The sequence below is a fragment of the Ptychodera flava genome, chromosome 15 (genome assembly GCF_041260155.1).
Source record: "Ptychodera flava strain L36383 chromosome 15, AS_Pfla_20210202, whole genome shotgun sequence".
NCBI classification, from domain to species: Eukaryota; Metazoa; Hemichordata; class Enteropneusta; family Ptychoderidae; genus Ptychodera; species Ptychodera flava.
In genome coordinates, this window is record NC_091942.1 from 22,132,930 (window position 1) to 22,153,752 (window position 20,823).

Genomic DNA, 20,823 nt, shown 5'->3' on the forward strand with positions numbered 1-20,823 from the left:
AAACTTTCATTCATCAAATTAAACAAAGACAAAAGTATTATTTTTTTAAATGTGCTATTTATAAGCGTCTGCTCTAACCATTAGATGTCTTTATTCTCACTTGTAATGCTCCTGATCATAGTCGTTTTAATATGATTGAACATGCCTGGGCCCCCTTGTCAAAGTTTCTCGCTTATTTACCGCCCCTACCAAGTACAAATTGCGTGTTCACAAAGACAAAGAAAAGCACAAGAGATTCAAAAAGGGAAAGTAAAATAAAATGAAACTTTTATGCGTCAAATCTGATCGATTACTTTAATTGTAATGTGGCAAGGGGCATACGTCTTTAGTAGCTTTAGCAAAATGCAACGCTGTACTCTCAGGCAGACATGAACATTTCGCACTTTTGAAGTTTCGTTTAGGGGAGGGGAAGAAATTTCGTTTATTGAACTTCTGCGACAATCCGAGACGGTCCCTAAAAAGTCACAGTTTTTGCCACAAAACACTCTAGGACGCATGCGCATTGGTAATTCCTGGCAATGCGACCTCAACACCATTGTGTAAACAGCTGTTTTGCATCCGTAACGTGCATATGTTGTTTTCCGTCGAGCTCGAGCTCGCACCAGTTGTTGACAAACTGAAATGGATGTACAGAGGCCACGGACGAAGACACATCGGCAGAAATGTAAGTTCATAAATCCCCTTTAGCGTACCGTGTGCCGATGTTGGAAGGGAGTGACTGTGATGTGATTCAATCGGCGGTACGGTAGCCTTGTCCTTTTAGGCTCAGAGCTATCCCTCCACATTTTGTGGAGAGACCGTGGTCTCAGGAGGGACTATGCCTTGTCGTGATATGGTTGTGTACTTGACGCATGTTGCTCTTTTTTGGAGGGACTGTGTGTTGATTAGGGCTCCATGGTTGAAGCATGGAGGTAAAAAAAGAGAACAGTCTAAATGTTAGAAGCAAGGAAGATGTATCTATAGTACCTTCGATGGGCGTTCCCGACCTCCCACCACAGCCCTGCGAAGGTCCATATCGGCGACGTGATGCGGTCCGAATAGGGACCGCACACGGAGAACTACTTTTCTGACTATTTTCGGCCAAATTCATTTCCATTCCGCTCTATGCCTACCCGAATAATTCAATCGATCACAGACTGCATAAAAGTTCGCTCTCGTGACGCCCCAAACCGCTAGTTTTCCAGCGAAGCACGGTCAAGGGCCTAGTGGCCGGCCATGCCTCACATGAACGTATCTAGTGGCCGGCTACTGGGCCATTGACCGTGCATCACTGGCAAACTCGTCACGAGGGCATTAAAAACGCCGGGGACACACAGCATCGTACGCAGGGCTAACAGGGCTAACGCATAGTGCTGCTACCACAGCTTTAGTAAGGTAACAGTTGTAGTCCTCGCATGTCAAATGACTCAGGTTGAAGAAAGACATGACCTATTCCAGTCTCGAATGGAATAGAAAAACACTGTAAATAACTTTTTTAATGTAAGGAACCATCTTGCTTCTACTGTAGATGATAGAAATAGAGCTGTTTAAATTAAATATTTAAATCAAGGCATATACAAGACTGTACATCTGAACAAAATCAAAGTTTCTCATTCAAGGGTATTATTTGAGATTTAAACCAAAAGTTGTTTAAAGTTCTTGAAAATCATTTGAATGTACTTTATACAGGGCTCAAAATTAGCGGTAGTCCCGCGTCCACAGACTACCATCTTTTCCCTGGGGCTACCAAAATCCATGAAATGGTAGCCCACACGGACTAGTACAAAAGACCGGGACAGAAAATTCAGCCAGTACTTGGCGTGCAATGGCAAATATCAGAACTGACGTACTTGACAGGCGCTGGAAACGATGATCAATGAAAACGCATTTTCATTGCATTTGATCATAATGTATCAATCAAGGCAATATGCCTCCTCCCTACAGAAAGTCCATGGCCTATTTTTAGCACTGCTCTACAGTATGTCTAGTCTGGACGTACTGAGAAGGTCGTGGTCATTGTCATGACGACTATCAAAATTTCATGCAACTCTGAAGATGAAACAAGTTGCCAATAGATCACCAAACTTTTTAGTATCACTGCTGTCCATTAGGTTAAAACAGATCGCTTCTGGTCATGGTGTGCATCAATTCAGAACCTGCACATCATGGCATTTTTATTGGGTACTAGGTGTGTAAGTATTCACATCAAATGACTAGAAAATTCACTTCATGGACAGAATCTTGAAAAATTGCTTTTTCCTTGTCTGGTTAATGAAAAAGAATATCCCTAAACTGAAATATGCATGGTTTACCAGCCATTGTCACTGGACTACCAACTTCAGAAAATGGTAGCCCAAGTGAACTACCAGTTAATTTCAAGCCCTGACTTATATATTGTCTATCAAGCATGTCACTGAATCCAATCAAAGCAAACCACTCGACTGGGGAAAAATTCAAATGTTTGATTTTCACAAAAGTAAGTTGTTGAAAACTATATTAAGCCTGAATGGTTGAAGATTAAAAACGTATTGTAGAAGTTTGACATTCTGAATATGTGTCACTGAGGTGCATTTCACATTAAAATAAGAGTTACATAAATTGGGAATATAATTTTTTAGCACAATTTCATTATACTGTACTTTTAGTGGTGTAGAATTCATGGAGACTTGGGTGTCTCCCTGCTATGGCCATACTACAGTACATACTTGATTCAACACAACAAAGAGATGATTGCAGATCTGTTTCTTCAGATAGTGCTAAGTAAAGTCAGACAGACTACTCCTGATAGGCAAAAAGAGGAAGGGGTTTGCAAGAAAGTGCAAAGTTATAGACCAGTCTGGGTAAGAGGATAGTAGGAAAGAGCCATACCGTATATCTAATGAGGGTCAAGGCAAGAACCAATCACATACTGTATATGTAATTAGGGTTAAATGTTCCATGGGCTCGCTTTGAAATGTTATGCTGAAAACATGATCTGACCTGACAGATCCACCAATCGAGTGTGACTGTTGTCTACCGGGAAGTGTCTCAGCCTGATTCGATTTGCGATGTGCTCCCATATCAAAATTTTGAGGATTTCTTCAGGAATAGTTTTCTGATTTTCTTTCCCCTTCCCCATGTTCAACAAAGAGTTATTTGACGTTTTTCATTCTCTCTTCCTATTTTTGGTTAACTTTTTGGCAATTTCATCCAGTGTGCATTTTTGGAGCGAAGGGTCAATCGTACCGGGAAATGCATGGTGATCGAAAAAGTCATACTCCATTGTACTCCAATGACCGACAAGAACAGTTCACCCATCGTTGCAAAGCTTGAAAAATGCTCCATGCTGCAGATGGCAAGGTGATATTTGGCGTCAAATAACTTATTGTAAATTTACAAGAGTCAAATCCTGATTTCTAGGAGCAGTACCTGCCCAGGAAAACCACCTAAAGAAGTATTTTTCTATGTACAGTCACAATCTCGACAATACTGAACCATGTGCATCACGTTACATCTAAAAACTACTAAGTGCTAAAAGAAAGAGTGAAATCTAGCCGAAAACGTCGAACTTGTTGCAATTATCTATAAGCGTAATTTCACATGTTTTATTATTCATGACATTGGCAACTTACGTTCACTGATTGGTCAATCGTACTATGCTCCATGGTGACATAACCAGGATTCACAGATGAAAGGTTTATAATGAGAAGAGAAGGAGCCAGAGAAAGGAGGGAGAAAGTGGGAGGAAAGAAAAAACACAGCAGAGTAATTGCAGAAGGCATTGCTATGTTACATGTCTTTTTTCCAACATAAGTAACAATTCCTTTTTTTTGTTTACAGAAAACCAGGGGGAAATATCGCACAAACAAATGTTGGATGTTGACAGAAGCTGACGGCATGCATACCAGTAAAGAGGTAGACAATGGCAGTGTGGATAAGGAGATGGAGAAGATGGTATATCTGTGCAAAACATGGGATAAAATACCGGGTCAACTTCAATGTAAAGTCAAAGAATACTGCTTTAAAATCATCAAGGGTGATGATGTTGAGAAACTACAGTGCTTGTTGAATGCTGGGTTCAGTCCAACCACTGAATTCAAAGTGGATGTGTTCATGGAATGTTTCATTGAAAGTCGTGATTACAAAGAAAATTTTGATAGTGATGATCAGTATGAGCTAGATGACCCTGGTCTTCATCCTGGTCTTCATCCTGGTGTCTATACAGCTTTGGAAGTCGCCATTTCCAAATCAAGTGTCAAATGTGTAAAGTATTTACTTGCAAACGGTGTCGACCCAAGCAAGCCCACAACTCAGAATGTATCACCACTGTCTCTAGCCTGTTGCAGTGACCACATTTGCGAGATTGTAGAACTACTGGTCCGGAAAGGGGCAAGATTTGAAACTGACAAGTCACTGTTGGTCTGTTTTGCCATATATGGATGCTTAAAGTGTGTGCAGTTATTCATCGATTGTGGTGCTGACCTCGATGTGTGTATTGCCGGATTTAATGGTGCGTTACATGTTTTGGCTGTACCACAGTCTTATGAGAGTCATGCTGTTGCCAAGTTACTCCTGGAACATGGTTGTAATGTTGATCTCCCAGACAAAGAGGGTAAAACACCCCTTTCTGTGGCTATACGGACAGGCAACGTTAAAGGTGCTGAGATACTCCTGGAGCATAATGCCAATGTTAATTTGCATTGCATTAAACAAGCCTTGCACACCGCATTTAATTATGGCTGTGTTAACTGTGTAAATGCTATCATTCCAAAACTGGATGATTTATTCTATTTGGACGATGAGGATGGCAGTTCCATTCTAGACATAGCATTGATTAACTCTTCAAGTTATGTTCACAGCCACTGTAACTACACACCAGAAGGGCAGGAATCTTTTATAGATCCCATACCGTACATCAGTAAGCTTCTCATCTATGGTGCACGGACGAGTATCTTCTGGAGCAGTCACTTACGAGACTTGCTTCAAAATCCAAAGCTGTCAATTGAACCCATCGGTGCCGCTGTGAACTCTTTCAGGACCTTTAACCTTGACCTCAGAGGCTGTCCAATCCCAGAAGATAAACTGAAGCAGCATCCAGACTTTTACAAGAAGCTGTTGAATCTCCAGTTTACACCAAGATCGTTGCAACATCAATGCCGTTCATTTCTCACACAGCATCTGAATCACAACTACTATCAGCAAGTGATTCAGTATGACATACCGGCAAACTTGAAATCTTATCTCCTGTTCCGTGATCCAGCAAATCTTGATTGATACAGAGACATTCCAGACCCTTCGTCTGTTCCTCTTCAAATGAAAGGGGAGTTAGGACTTCCGGATATACATGTAAAGTCATCCATGAAAATATATGTTTAAGATAGAATATTTTTAAGGTAAAGTGTGCCTCCTTGACATATTTGGACTCAACACAATTGGAACTAATTTGGAATAATTGGATAGTGAAGTAATGTCGATTTAATCTTCAAATGTAATCTCATCTGCCCTTCTTTTTATATTATATTACCATGCCCTGCCTGTCGCATTTTGATTGGTCGAGCTGAACCACGTGACTGACCACAAATACACAGTAATGGTTTGTTTAGATGCCCGTGAATATGAATAATAAGATTAACAACTCAAAGTATCGTAACTTTACCTCAAACGTAAATCATAATCAATCACAAAATAAAATGGAGCACTTGTAGGTCAAGTTGAGATACTTTTTTTCTGAAAGCATCTCCGGATTTGCCATTTTTTTACAGCACGCGTGACAGTGCGTCGCGTATTGCTCAGTTTCAGGGGCCCAGTTGTCGTTGGCTCCTGAAATTTTCGGAAATTTTGACGGTTTCTTGGGTTCGCTGATAATATAATGGAAATAACAGACTCCACTCTGACCATTAACATTTATTTGTGGGCGCGGGCTCGAGGAAAGCCAAATTAACGGACTCGGCAAGCCTCGCCCGTTAATTTTTGGCTTTCCTCTCGCCCTTGCCCACAAATAAACGTTAATGGTCAGCGCGTCGCCCGTTATTTCTATGTTACACACTCATTTTCATGAGTAATTTGCAATATTGCAACGTTCGGCTATATGGCACCTGTTTTGAGAAATTTGAAAAATATGAAAATCCAATTTTCCCAAATAAGTTCCAACCGTGTATCTCTCAAACTTGTTCAATATTTTCCTGATCTACCCACTTGTTTAGGTTCATTGTAAAGCTCCTATAATGCGGAAAGTTTTCACTGTTTTAGTTTTTTGAAAATTCAAAATTGTATTTTTTCGCATTGAGTTTTAATTTTATAGAGATGTTGACCATTTTGAATATCAATATCGATATATGTTAGATTATTTTGTTTCTCTGCTACCAAATTTGAACAGTGACCAATTTTTATTCTCCATTTGGTAATATAACGATTGAAAGTTTTATTGAAAAATGTTTAAGTGACATGTAAGTCTTTCATCTTTGAGGTGCATACTACCTTAAGACTGCATGAGGATTTACGGTGGTTCTACATGTACGTGAAAAATTTCAAGAAAGAGATAAGGAAGTTAAGTTGCCAGTAGAACTTCAAAGAAAAAAAAAAGTTGCCCATAGAATCCTTCATCTTAGTATTGTCTCTGTTCTTATGACTCTGTTCTTATGATCATTGATGAATAAAGTCTTTCTGTTTTACCCCTTCACTGCAATGGGCTAGCCCAAGCCGGCTGTTTTCAATTTAGAAGTTAGGCTATAAAACTGCAAAAAGGGGTGAATATGTTAAATGGCCTTTTTCGAAATAGAGACAAGAAAAGGCAAGTGAGAAATGTAAAACTGTTAGCCATCCTTTCTGTCATTTCCACTGTTTACAAGTACTCTTCATTTTAACAATGAACAAATGTCACAAGAAAGTTTTGTTTTTAGTCAATTGTTTTTCAGTTGTTCTATCGAATTGCTTTTTATCGTTCTCTTAATTTTGTAGCTTGAATTATTCTATATACCAATTTTTATTTATACTCTAGTGGGTAAAAGAGAATGGTTGAAAGTTTAATAACAAAGTTTAAGCACCATGTAAGTCTTTCGTTTTTGAGGAACATTCGACCTTAAGACTACATGAGGATGTAAGGTGAAAAATGAAAAATTACGAAAGAAGTTAAGTTGCCAGTAGAACGGTTACCCTACATCTTAGTATTGTCTCTGTTCTTATGGTCATTGATGGATAAAGACTTCTGTTTTACCCTTTCACTGCAATGGGCTAGCCCAATCCAGCTGTTTTCAATTAAGAAGTTCTATTACAGCACTGCCAAAAGGGGTGAGTGGGCTTCACGGCCTTGAATGGAAAAAGATTCAAGAAAAGGGAAGTTTGAAACTGTTAGCCATCCTTTCTGTCATTTCCACTGTTCACAATTACTGTTCATTTTAACAATGAACAAAGGTCACAAAGGTTTCATTGTGATCGGCTTTGAAAGTTTTGTTGAGTTTTTGATCGTTTTTTTGTTGTTGTATTGAATTCTTTGTTATTTTGTTCTCTTAATTTTGTAGCTTGTAATTTTGTGACTTGAATATCATAGAAAAGGTGAAGAAAGAATGGTTTTCACAATTCTGCCCCCCCCCCCTATTCAATTGTATTTGTTTTGTATTACTGATACATTAACCTATTTGAAAATCTCATTAAATCCAGACATGAAAGACAGATTTTCATAATATCTTGTTAAAGTCTTTTGTCTGCTGATCTCAATCCCACCGTACATGGATCTAGATGAAACATGAAAGCAGTTTTGACAAACTATTTTTGAAAGATTAATGATTTTTCGTTGTTATGCATTTTATGTCCTCCTCTTTGCTGCTGTCTTTATCATGCAGTAATTCATTTATTAAAGTATTTATATTTTCACGTTCGAACATTTTGAGTCATTTGTCTGATTTCACCATCAGCGTTCTTCTTTTAAAGTCCCGTACATGATGATGGAATCAATGTGATGTACAACTGATTCTCTCTGATTTCAGCGGTACAAGAAAAATACTGGTTTACTAAGTTTCTCACAAATGGAGCTGGGGGAATGTGCATTTCTTTATTTTGGCTCAGTAGAGTGCTTTTAATGAAGCATTTGTGCAGTTTATCATCTCTTGCCAAGATCCCCTCAGCATACCCAGAATCACACTTCTGTCTTCCAAAACACACAAGAATCATCGATGTATAATTGAACGAATATATATTGCGGTTTGCCTACTTTCTGTGAAAGTATTCTGGAACCTGTAATTTCAACTCTCAAGAAAAGAATGATGTTGCTAAGAGAGATACATTACTTTCAAATCATATCAGTATATTGGTGGCACAAATACAGTGATCTGACTGGTCGAGAAGCGAAAAGAACCGTGCTATATTCGTGATGTACCACAGCTAGTATACGCACAAGCTCTTAGCTTGAGCAAAAATCCGTTTTTGAAGTTCCGTGCCAAAATTTAAATATACTGTTATGATATAATAGCAATAAATCACACCCAGCGACGGTATACCACTCGATTTTGACCAGTTCACTTCATATATGCTCTCGCTATCGCTCGTGCATATATGTCGTTAACTGGTCAAAATCTCGTAGTATACCGTCGCTGGGTGCGCTTTATTGCTTAAATAACCTCTAAGTATTTATATCATTGTGTACTGACTTCAGAAAAGGAAAACAAAATTGAGAATCACCTGTTTTCACTTTGTACACTAAAGAGGGCTTACTTACAGACCGAAGAACATTTTCAAAATCAAGTAAACTATTAAATTGAAAACATTATGACAGTCCTGCAAATTTCGATCCTCTTTGATTTTCCTTGCCCATTCAACCAAAATAACTGAACGCTTCACAAGGAACGAGACTGTATATTTTATACAAAATCAAGTTAAACCGAGAATAAATCACAGCTTAAATTCTGTATTTGCTGTGTCTTGCAAAATAAATCTCAAAAATCCTGTACGTTTAACAGCATAACGTTCTGTGTTGCCTTGTGTTGTATGAACTTGATAAAAGTTTGAAAGGAAAATTACGGAATGTCACTATCATCGTGTAATAAATATGACGTTATCAGGAACTAATACGAGAAAGGGTGATTTAGGACTACCGCTTTATTGTCATAAGATAAAAATCGATTTATCAAAGACACACATTCAATGTAAATTGCGAACGATAATATGCAAATACTAACACTTCTCTCCTCGCATCGCCTTCGTAGTAGGCTGACAAGGCGTACAACCACGACAAAAAGGCTACCAAAACTTGTTTCCGTTTACGCCCACATTCAAGTACTTTTATTATAAGAGTCAGAAAGTTTCGACAGAAAACTTAACACGAAAATAGTATCTTGCTTTATTCTCAGACACGCAGTTTCCCCGCCCTGTTAAAGGAACGGATAAAGAAAAGAGGAAGAACTTTTCGATGACCATTTTTAGTTATAGACTTAACATGTTTGCGGTAATATCTTTAGAAGACAGTATATAACGCCCGATTTCTTTTGGCATTGACACGAAATATTGCACGGACATCACCTTCATCACAAATGTTCCTACAAATTTCTTCCGAATATCAAATGAAGGTGGGGTGATAGATTGAAAGACCCGTCGCTTGAGGATGCTCTCCACGCTCACCCTTAGCGCCCTCGAGCGACGGATCTTTCAGTCTTGGTGGGTGACTACGCAAAAGTAAAAATATTATTATTTTCTGCATAATTGCATATGTTTTACAATACATTGCAGGGCTCGAAATTAGCGGCAGTTCCGCGTCCACAGACTACTAACGTTTCCCTGGGGCTACCAAAGTCCATGAAATGGTAGCCCACACTACCAAAGCCTGGGACATGAATTCGGTCAGTACTACGGTAGGTATGCCATGTCCGGTCCGTCACTTTCGAAAGAGCGAAATGCAGTCAAACTAAGCTGGACCCAGAAAGGCCAGACCATGGTCCTTTTGTTGAGAGACTGCGGTTTTGTTATACTAGTCATACATTGCGTTCATTTTCAAATGGGGAAATTAAGTTACACCAACCCATCGGCCGCACAGCTTACTATGGTGATAGGGCGTTTTCAATATGTGCGCCTCGTCTGTGGAATTCTTTGCCGTCGCACCTTCGTGAATCTCAGTCACTTGATAATTTTAAAGTCGGGTTAAAAACTTACCTTTTTAAGTCATTTTATACTTGAGTTTAATTGGCTGATCTATTTTAACCATTTATTTAGTTTTTTACCAGCTGTTACTTTTATTGAACATTTACAATTTACTGTTTTATTTGTCACTTATTTCTTTTCTTTTTTTTTAATGTAAAGCGCATTTAGATATTTAAGTATGTAATGCGCTATATAAGAAATAAAGATTATGATTATGATTAAATGATAAAGAGGACCGTTGGGTGGAACTATGCAACAAAGTTTTAATATCTGAATTGATGTACCTGGATGACAGACACAGAAAATGATGGCCACCAAGAAACAGTATTTTATACATTGCATAGAAATATTGGAAAATTATTCAATACAGCCTAACTATACATGTGCGCTGCATAATAAAATGGAGTAAGGGCTGTATTGAAATTTGCAGCGCATATGTAGGGCCTATAGTTAAGTTGTATTGAATTTAGCAGCGCATACTTTGTTCTTTTCTGCAAATACTATCAACAACAACAACAACAATAATAATAACAACAACAACAAAACCAAATTTACTGAGTCCAAATACATTTTTATTTTTCGTCATTTTTAAATATTTAATCGTAATCAACATCATCATCATCATCATCATCATCATCATCATCGGAGACTGAGGACCCCATTCATTGTAACATCAAGATCAGGCCAGAGAGCAACATATGGGAGACCAGAAAGCTTAACACTTATCAGGGATTGTTGAATTCTGGCATATGAGAATAATAAAATTTTAAAGAAAAAAGACGGGGTCACTATGCTTGATTTTTACAAATGTACGGTAAAAAGTCACAATTTTTGCCTCAAACCCTTTAGGACGCATGCGCATTGGTAATTCCTGGCAAAGCGCCCTCAACATCATTGTGTAAACAGCTGTTTGGCATCCGGAACGTGCATGGATGTACGTGCATGGATGTTGTTTTCCGTCGAGCTCACAAACTGAAATGGATGTACAGAGGCCAGCGACAAAGACATATAGGCAGAAATGTAAGTTCATAGATCCCCTTTAGCGTACCGTGTGCCGATGTTGGAAGGGAGTGACTGTGATGTGATTCAATCGGCGGTACAACGGTAGCTTGTCCTTGGGCTCAGCGCTGTCCCTCCACATTTTGTGGAGAGACCGTGGTTTCAGGAGGGACTTTATAGCCCTGCGTACAGGTCTGTGTGTTCCCGGCGTTATACAGCCTCCACCACATGTGATGGAGGCCGTATAACGCCGGGAACACACAGACCTGTACGCAGGGCTAAGGAGGGACTATGCCTTGTCGTGATATGGTTGTGTACTTGACGCATGTTGCTCTTTTTTTGAGGAACTGTGTGTTGATTAGGGCTCCATCGTTGAAGGTAGAAAATAGAACAGTCTCAATATTTGAAGAAATCCAAAGCCATTCCCGTAGCATATTATACACGTAGTGCTGCTCCCACAGTTTCAGTAAAGGGAGTGCACGAATAACCAATATTACATGGATGTGGGGATTGGCTTGGTCGCTTCGCTCTTGAATTTCATATCAGTTTTATAGGTTTAACCCTTTCAGGCCTGACTTTCTGATCACTTACCAGAGCTACCTCTATATAGGGGTTTAGGCCTGCAAGGGTTAAGTATGTAGGCCTTGCATAGGGGCAAAGGCAGGAACCACAAAACTCAAACAATGTATTATGACAGTAATTGAAGCAGCACACAAATGGCAAAGGGGTGACGTGACGTCATAAGCTCAAAGTGGGATAAAAAAGTACCCAATACTTTTCCCCTTGTTCCCCCTCCCCTAAAGCCAGACTCCTTTCTTTCATGTCAAATGAAGGAAAACATGACCTATTCCAGTCTTGAATGGAATTGAAAAACACTGTAAATAACCTTGTTTAATGCAAAGAACCATCTTAGTTCTCCTGTAGACGATAGAAATAGGACTGTTTAAATTAAATATTTAAATCAAGGCATATACAAGACAATACAACTGAACAAAGTCAAAGTTTCTCCTTCCAGGGTATTGTTTGAGATTAAATGTCCAAAAACTGTTTAAAGTTCTTGAAAATTTAAAGGGTACTTATACGTTGACAAGCATGTCATTGAATCGGATCCAATCAAAGCAAGCCACTCAACTGGGGGGAAATTTAAATGTTCGATTTTCACAAAAATAAGTTTGTGAAAACTTTATTTAATGGTCCACGAGCTTTAATGAGCGTGAACAGTTGTAGAGCAAAAAAATATTGTAGAATTTTCACATTCTGAAAATGTGTCACTGAGGTGCATTTTACATTAAAATAAGAGTTACATAAATTTGGAATATATTTTCTTTTGAACAGTTTCATTATGCTGTACAGGTCCGTACTTTGAGTGGTGTAGAATTCATGTCAACTTGGGTGTCTCCCTGCTATGGCCATACAACATGCTTGATTTAACACAGCAAAAGAGATGATTGCAGATCTGTGTCTGCAGGTAGAATTCTTATGTGCTGACACACTAGTGCAAAGTAAAGTTAGACAAACTGCTGCTGCTGATAGGCAGAGAGAAAAAGGGCTTTGCGAGGAAGTGCAAAAATTATAGATCAGTCCGGGTTATGACTTAATAGAGGATAGTAGGGAGAGCCAATGGTATACCATATATGTAATGAGGGTCAAGGCAAGAACCAATCATGTACTGTGTATATAATTAGGATTAAACATTACGTGGGTTCACTTTGAAATGTTATGCTGAGATTGCGATCTGACCTGACAGATCCACCGATCCAGCTCGACTGTGGGCTACCCGGAAGAGTCTCAGCCCTATTCGATTTGCGACCATCTCTGGTGTTAAAAATTGCAAGGATTTCTTCAAGAATAGTTTTCTGAGGTTCTTCACCATGTTCGACAAAGAGTTATTGGATTTTTTTCATTCTCTTTTCCTGCTTTTGGTTAACTTTTCAGCGATTTGATCCGACACACATTATTTGAGTGAAGGGTCAATCGTACTAGGAAATGCATAGTGATCGAAAAAGTCGTGCTTCATTGTGCTCCGATGACCGACAAGAACAGTTGACCCATCATTGCAAAGTTTGAAAAATTCTCCATACTACAGATGGCAAGACCATATTTGGCGACAATAACTTACTGTAAATTTACCAGGGTCAAATCCTGATTTCTAGGAGCGGTACCTGGCCAGGAAAACAAGTAATTTTGTATGTACTAATCCACATGTGTTGGTCAACTATGTGTGTAACATTTTCATCTAAAAAGTACCGACTGCTCAAAGAAAGGGTGAAATCTGGCTGAAAAGTTCCAAACTCGTTGCGATCTATAAGCCTAGGTTCCCACAGTTAATTATTCATGACATTTGCGACTGAGGTTTACTGATTGGTCGATCATACTATGCCCAGTTGGGACATAACCTGTACTGCAGATGAAAGGTGCATAATGAGAGAAGAGGAGGAGCCAGAAAAAGGAAGGGAGAAAGTGGAAGGAAAGGAAAAAGACAGCAGAGTATTTGCAATAGACAATGCCATGTCACCTGTCTTTTTTCTATCACAAGTATCAATTCCTTTTTCTTTTTCTTTTTGTTTACAGAAAACCAGAGGAAATATTGCACAAACAAATGTTGGATGTTGACAGAAGCTGACGGCATGCATACCAGTAAAGAGGTAGACAATAGCGGTGTGGATAAGGAGATGGAGAAGATGGTATCTCTGTGCAAAACATGGGATAAAATACCTGGTCAACTACAATGCAAAGTCAAAGAATACTGCTTTAAAATCATTGAGCGAGATGATGTTGAGAAACTGCAGTACTTGTTGAATGCTGGGTTCAGTCCAACCACTGAATTCAAAGTGGACATGCTCTTTGAACGTTTCATTGAAAGTGGTGGTAACAAAGAAATTTTCGATATTGACGATCCGTATGAGCCAGATGAACCTGGTGTTTATGCTGGTGTCTACACAGCAATGGAAGTCGCCATTTCCAAATCTAGTGTCAAATGTGTAAAGTATTTACTGGCAAACGGTGTCGACCCAAGCAAGCCCACAACTCAAAATATGTCACCCTTGTGTGTAGCCTGTCGCAGTAGTCACATTTGCGAGATTGTAGAACTACTGGTCCGGAAAGGGGCAACTTTGGAAACTGATGAGGCACTGTTGGTCAATTTTGCCCTGTATGGATGCTTAAAGTGTGTGCAGTTATTCATCGACCATGGTGCTGATGTCGATGTGTGTGTTGCAGGATTTGATGGTGCACTACATGTATTGGCTGTTCCACAATCTGATAAGAGTCACGCCATCGCAAAGCTACTCCTTGAACATGGCTGTAATGTTGATCTTCTTGACAGAGATGGTGATACACCTCTTGCTATTGCTATAATGAGAGGCAATCTTAAAGGTGCTGAGATACTCCTAGAACATAATGCCAGTGTAAATTTGCGTTGCATTAAACAAGCCTTGCATACCGCATTTACTTTTGGCTATGTTGACTGTGTAAATGCTGTCATTCTGAAACTGGATGATTTATTCTATTTGGACGATGAGGATGGCAGTTCTATTTTAGACATGGCATTGATTAACTCTTCAAGTTATGTTCACAGCCGCTGTAACTACACACTGGAAGGGCAGGAATCTTTTATAGATCCCATACCTTACATCAGTAAGCTACTCATCTATGGTGCACGGACGAGTATCTTCTGGACCAGTCACTTACAAGACTTGCTTCTAAATCCAAAGCTGTCAATTGAACCCATCGGTGCAGCTGTGAACTCTTTCATGACCTTTAACCTTGACCTCAGAGGCTGTCCAATCCCAGAAAATAAACTGAAGCAGCATCCAGACTTTTACAAGAAGCTGTTGAATCTCCAGTTTACACCAAGATCGTTGCAACATCAATGCCGTTCATTTCTCACACGGCATCTGAATCAGAACTACTATCAGCAAGTGATTCAGTATGACATACCGGCAAATTTAAAATCTTATCTCCTGTTCAGTGATCCAGCAAATCTTGATTGATACAGAGACATTCCCGACCCTCTGTCTGTTCCTCTTCAAATGAAGCGGGGAGTTCGAAGGACTTTCAGATATAAAGTCATCCATGCAAAATATGTTAAAGGTAGAACATGCCTTCTTCACAGATATTTGGACACACAAACTTGTTTAATATTTTCCTGATCTACCACTTGTCAAGGTTCATTGTAAAGCTCTTATAATACAAAAAGTTTTCATTCTCTTAGTTTTTTGAAAATTGAAAATTGTGTTTTTTTGCATTCAGTTTTATAGAGATGTTGACCAATTTGAATTGCAAATATTGGTACATGTCAAATTATTTGTTTCTCAAGTACCAAAATTTTAACTGTGACCCATTTTTATTCTCCATTTGGTAAGTTAACGGTTGAAAGTTTTATTGAAAAAATGCTTAAACGACACGTGAGTCTTTCATCTTCGAGGCGCATACTACCTTAAAGCTGCATGAGGATATACGGTGGTTCTACATGAAAAATTACAAAAAGATCTAAGGAAGTCCAGTTGCCAGTAGAATCCTTCATCTTAGTAATGTCTCTGTTCTTATGACTCTGTTCTTATCATCATTGATGAATAAAGTCTTCCTGTTTTACCCCTTCACTGCAATGGGCTAGCCCAAGCCGGCTGTTTTCAATTTTGAAGTTGGACTACAGCACTGCAAAAAGGGGTGAGTGGGTTACATAGCCTTGAATGGAAAAAGATCCAAGAAAATTTTAGAAATGGCAAGTGAGAAAACTGTTAGCCATCCTTTCTGTCATTTCCACTCACTTGTTCATAAGTACTCTTCATTTTAACAACCAACAAATGTCACAAATGTTTTATTGTGATCAGCTTTGAAAGTTTTGTTGAGTTTTGGGATGTTTTCTTTCAGTTGTATTGAATTGCTTTTTATCGTTTTCTTAATTTTGTAACTTGAATATCATTTTTGTGATACTCATGCTGCAATCCATTGAAACAGTGAAGAAAGAATGGTATTCCCAATTCTGCCCCCCCCCCCCAAAAAAAAATTAAATTTCTGTTTGGTATTTGTTTTATATTACTGATACATTTACCTATTTGAAAATCTCATGAAATCCAGATAGCTTTTCATAATATCATATGAAATTCTTTCGTCTGCTTGATCTCAATCCCACCGTACATTGGATCTAGCTGAATCATGAAAACAGTATTCACAAACTATTTTTGAAAGGTTAATGATTTTTTTCGTTGTTATGCATGTTAGTAACTGCTGCTGTCTTGATCATGCAGTCATTCATTCATTCATTCATTCATTCATTAAAGTATTTATATTTCATGTTTCAACATTTTTATGTCATTTGTCTGATATCACAATCAGCGTTCTTCTTTGAAAATCAGTTATCCTGTACATGATTATGGAATCAATGTAATGTACAACAGATTCTCTCTGATTTCACTGCAGAGGTGCGAAAAAATTACCAGTTGACCAAGTTTCTCACAAACAGAGCTCAGGGACTGTGCATTTCTTTATTTTGGCTCAGTAGAGCGCTTGCAATTATGTTATTGTCAGGATTCTTAGCTCTTGCCAACAACTAGCCCCACGAGTATTGCGAGTGTGTGCGGCTTTGGCTACCGTAGCCAAAGCCGGACACTCTCACCATACTGGTAAGTCTTGCCAAAAACATGCCAAGATCCCATCAGCACACCCAGAATCACCCACACCCCTGTCTACAAGCGTACACGAGAATCATTTTATCTATAAAATGATGTATAATTGAATGAATATGGAGAGATGTTGAAGTGCACGAAGTGGAACCTGCCTCGTGAAAAGGGAATTATGGGGAAGTATGCTGACCTGATCAATCAAAGCACATCTTACCACCACAGCAAGGCTGGTGAGGATGTCGAAGATAGACCTAATTAAAGTCACGTGCAGAAAAAAGAGTTTCGGATGTGGAGTTTAAAATAACGGTTTAGACAGGAGGCAGAGTTTGGTCAAATTTGTAACTTTTGTTCCTAAATATATCCCGGTAAATTATCTCTTTTTGTGAGCAAAGATTCCGTTTGAGTCCTGTTAATACTCATTCATTGTTCGCTATAATCTATCCAATCTTGTAAATAAGAGGACCCTCTGCAGGAAGTTTCCTTTTCAGACACATGTACCTTGTGATTTGCCCCAGAGTGCCCGCCTATGCAATCACTTAGGTGTATAGGGTGTTTGTGTGGGTGCATAACACCTTGCGATGTCAAACAAAATCAAATGTACATAAACATCACAAATCATTATCTGTCGATCCATATCCACGAACCAATAATCAAGCAAAAAAAGCATATTTTTGACATGTCTATAATTATCCCATATTGGTGATCAAAGACATGTACACATTCATTGAATCTGGAAAATCGCAATATGGATATAATATGACAAGTCTTTCATTATTTTGTCCTACAAAAACGAATAATCTTCCCATTCACCCTTCAGTATTGATGAGGTAATCCTCCCCCGTACACAGCGCATATATACAAAATACACATACAGTCTCTTTTCACAGGTTGAAACTAAGGATTTCTAATTTTTTTACTGTTTTACATGCAAAGCAATAGCGGGGGAATAAATTCTTAGCTTCCAGCCAATGAAGTTTATATTTGCAGGGACTATCTGACCTCTGTCTGCGTTAAAGGGTTAAAGTCGGCCATTATCTGCAATTTTTTCATGAATTTGTTTGATTCGAGACATTGGCGGGTTGTCGGGTAGTAATTTAACCTAATATACTGGTATATTAGTATATTACTCAGTGTGTTAATTGGTCACATTTCATCCAATTTTATTCAAGTCAAAACGGATGTTCCTCAAGGTAGTGTTTATGGACCGATATTATTCTTACTTTATGTCAACGACCTCCCTACATGGCATCAAGCCACAACTACACCAATTTATGGTTTTGCCGATGACATAAACATTCTCAAAGCGTCCAACATTTCTGATATTGACATCCTTCACCATGATCTGGAACATGAAATTCACCGCTTGACTACTTTGTTCCATTCCGATTCCCTGAAACCCAACATTTCGAAATATCAATACATGCTCTTTGGTACTCGGCAACAACTCGAGAAAATACCAAAGTTCTTTCAAACCAAAGTTTTACAAGCATATTCTACTACCTGTGAAGATTTGACCGAACAGTCGGCTGGTTCAACCATATTGCCTAGGCCTACCTCCGCCGAGCATGTGGCTTCCGGGATGTTGCTATCGTCAGACGAAATTGGCCCGTGTCAGACGGTGTATCCCAGAGAAAATTCGGAAGAATGTTATCTCTGCTGTGCTACAGTTTTCTCCCTTTTAGACTAACGTGACACTGTCTTTTCCAACTGTAATATCACTCTTAAAAGCAATTTACAATGCATAATTAATTTTGCAGTTCGCATTCAGTGTGGGCTCAAAAAGTAGACCATGTTACATTTTACAGAAATTGACTCAACTGGCCAACTATCCAGGAAAGGCACGACCAACACTTGAAAGTCTAGTTCACAAATGTACCAACAACAAAGTTCCTATCTGCTTGTCTGACCTTCTTACCAAAAATTCAACAAGTCAGCAGTATAACACCAGAAGTAAATATCATGTTTCTAAGAATGAACACTCTGTAAGTTTAATATGTTTATATTTATGAAGGTTACAGGCCTTGACGTCTGTAAGGCCATTAAATGAATTACAGATAAGTTCTTAGTAACATTACCTGTCACGTTTTTGAAGTCCTTTACAGCACCACGCCGTCGAAGGGAGAGATGTTCCCTTTCTAGTTCATTTTGCCATATATTGATCGCATATTCCTACACTACATTTCTCAATAATAGAAGTCTACTAAAGGGATGATGTCGCCAAGAATGCTCTATGCTATGCATCTCTACAAGCAAGACCCGAGACTTTATTTTTGATTTCGAAAGGGAATGGTTTAAGGTAGTATGCGCCTCTAAAAAGTAAAAGACTTAACCTTTCGATCAAATTTTCCTCAAGGAATCTTTCAACCATTCTCTTTCTAAATCAAAAATAAAAGTCGGGGGTCACCGCGCAAATTTTGGTACTAGAGAAACAAATTACCCCAGATTTATCGTTATTTGAAATTCAAAATGGCCGCCATCCATGTGTTAACTCTATGGCGAAAAATAAAATTTTCGATTTTCAAAAAACTAAAACGGTAAAAAGTTTTCTTACACCAAGAGCACTAAAATGAACCCCACAAGTGGTAGATCAGGAAAGAATGGAAAAGGGTTGAGAGTCCAAATATGTCCCCGAGGCGCAATCTACCTTAAAGCTCCCTTTCGGAACTTTCGAGCAAAATTATTATTACTATTTCGATGCGCGTACTACCTTAACATCGATATGTTTTAATGTGTATTTTGTTGATAATGAATGTAAAATAAAGACTTTAGAATTATATTTCGTATCTTAAAGCCCCAGTATTTGTAACTTTTAACAATTTTTTTCATATTTTTTATTAAAATGACATCCTCAGTATGTGAAAGTAGACCATAATTAAACCTGAATCACATGGTTTGCATGCCCAGCCCGCCTCACGATTAACAGTAAAAGGAGTGAAAAATGACTTCTTGTCCGGACCAGAAGTCAGCTTTGTTGACACACGAAACGAAACGTAATCACACCACTGCGCATGCTCAACCACATCTACGCAAGTTTTACTGTGGCGTCCGTAGAAACTATACGCTCTTCGAAAAGGTCTGGTCCATCGAAACTGGAGACTCAGCTAAAAACGCGCCAAAGTTGGGTGAAATACCGGAAAGATATAAATATGTAAGTGTTTACAGATTGTTCCGACTATAATGAGCCGTGCAAACAAACGTCTTGAACAGCTAAACTAAAGACGGAGGCAGTCGATTGTAAGCTTCATGCAAGGCACTGCACATTGTGACCGATGGTACGGAGATCAAGTTTGCTGAATGAATTGAGAGAGAAAAACATATATGAATAAAAATTCAACACTTCACCATTGTAATCATTGAACTAGTCGTTTCTTCCATTATGGAGTATAATGAAAATTTCGTTGAAAATAAATGACGGGACTGATTCTGCTCCGTCTACTCAAACGAAGTTTTGTGTACGGCCAGGCTACGCTGCAGGCAACACAGCCTATCAACTTCGCATATCGTTGCCGTACGGCGTAATTGAAAACGCTCAGAAAGGAAAAATTATATCTTGAATGCAGTACAAAAGTCTTACTTATTAAATTTAAAAGTATTTCAAAATAATATCGAACGTAACGGGTATCTAATCCTCACAAGGACTACAGTAGTACAATTATCGGCTAGCTACGATGCGATGGAGCTCCAGGCAGGCATTGTAAGCTTAGAAGTTCGAACACAAGAGAGATCCCGCCCGGCCTCACTGCAAAGTCGTCCCCTGCGCACCCGGCCGACAGCAAACTAACCTCTTGGTTTGATTCTGTTGTTTATATATTTTTGTATAAAGTTCATGATACATATATCTGACTTTCACAACTGTACAATTTGCTCAGGACTGTGAGTTTGGCTGTAGTCTACAGACGATCGGAGGGAGCTAAGGCAGGCCCCAAATTTGCATGGACAATGCCCGGGACAATTATAGACGCAGCTCGATGAGAAAGTCATTCACATAAACCTAAATGAAGTGATCAATACAAAACTTTTAAACATCACTGGTTCTGAAAATTTATGATCAACGGTTCTGACCTACGGATTTTACACTGTGACGTTGTTTTTTGTGTGTTTGGCCGGCTACTAGTCC

General features: G+C 38.8%; 2 protein-coding genes across 2 annotated transcripts; both read left to right on the forward strand.

Moving 5' to 3' along the window:
- Positions 1 to 536: 536 nt before the first annotated feature.
- LOC139151547 (ankyrin repeat and SOCS box protein 10-like) lies at positions 537 to 7,835 on the forward strand. Its single transcript, XM_070724437.1, has 2 exons — positions 537 to 664; positions 3,799 to 7,835. Exons 1-2 carry the CDS (start codon positions 572 to 574, stop codon positions 5,230 to 5,232), a joined length of 1,527 nt encoding a protein of 508 aa, XP_070580538.1. The 5' UTR covers positions 537 to 571; the 3' UTR covers positions 5,233 to 7,835.
- A 3,135-nt stretch (positions 7,836 to 10,970) lies between these two features.
- LOC139151548 (ankyrin repeat and SOCS box protein 18-like) lies at positions 10,971 to 16,383 on the forward strand. The gene is made up of 2 exons (XM_070724439.1): positions 10,971 to 11,103; positions 13,654 to 16,383. The coding sequence occupies exon 2, from the start codon at positions 13,689 to 13,691 to the stop codon at positions 15,072 to 15,074; it is 1,386 nt and encodes a 461-aa protein (XP_070580540.1). The 5' UTR covers positions 10,971 to 11,103; positions 13,654 to 13,688; the 3' UTR covers positions 15,075 to 16,383.
- The last annotated feature ends 4,440 nt before the right edge of the window (positions 16,384 to 20,823 follow it).

What these genes read in the sequence shown, in the direction of transcription:
- LOC139151547 (XM_070724437.1), top strand. Translation starts at nt 572, where the DNA reads ATGTTGTTTTCCGTCGAGCTCGAGCTCGCACCAGTTGTTGACAAACTG. An exon ending in GAAGACACATCGGCAGAAAT is followed by an intron (nt 665 to 3,798) that starts GTAAGTTCATAA and finishes TTTTGTTTACAG; the next exon opens with AAAACCAGGGGGAAATATCG.
- LOC139151548 (XM_070724439.1), top strand. Translation starts at nt 13,689, where the DNA reads ATGTTGACAGAAGCTGACGGCATGCATACCAGTAAAGAGGTAGACAAT.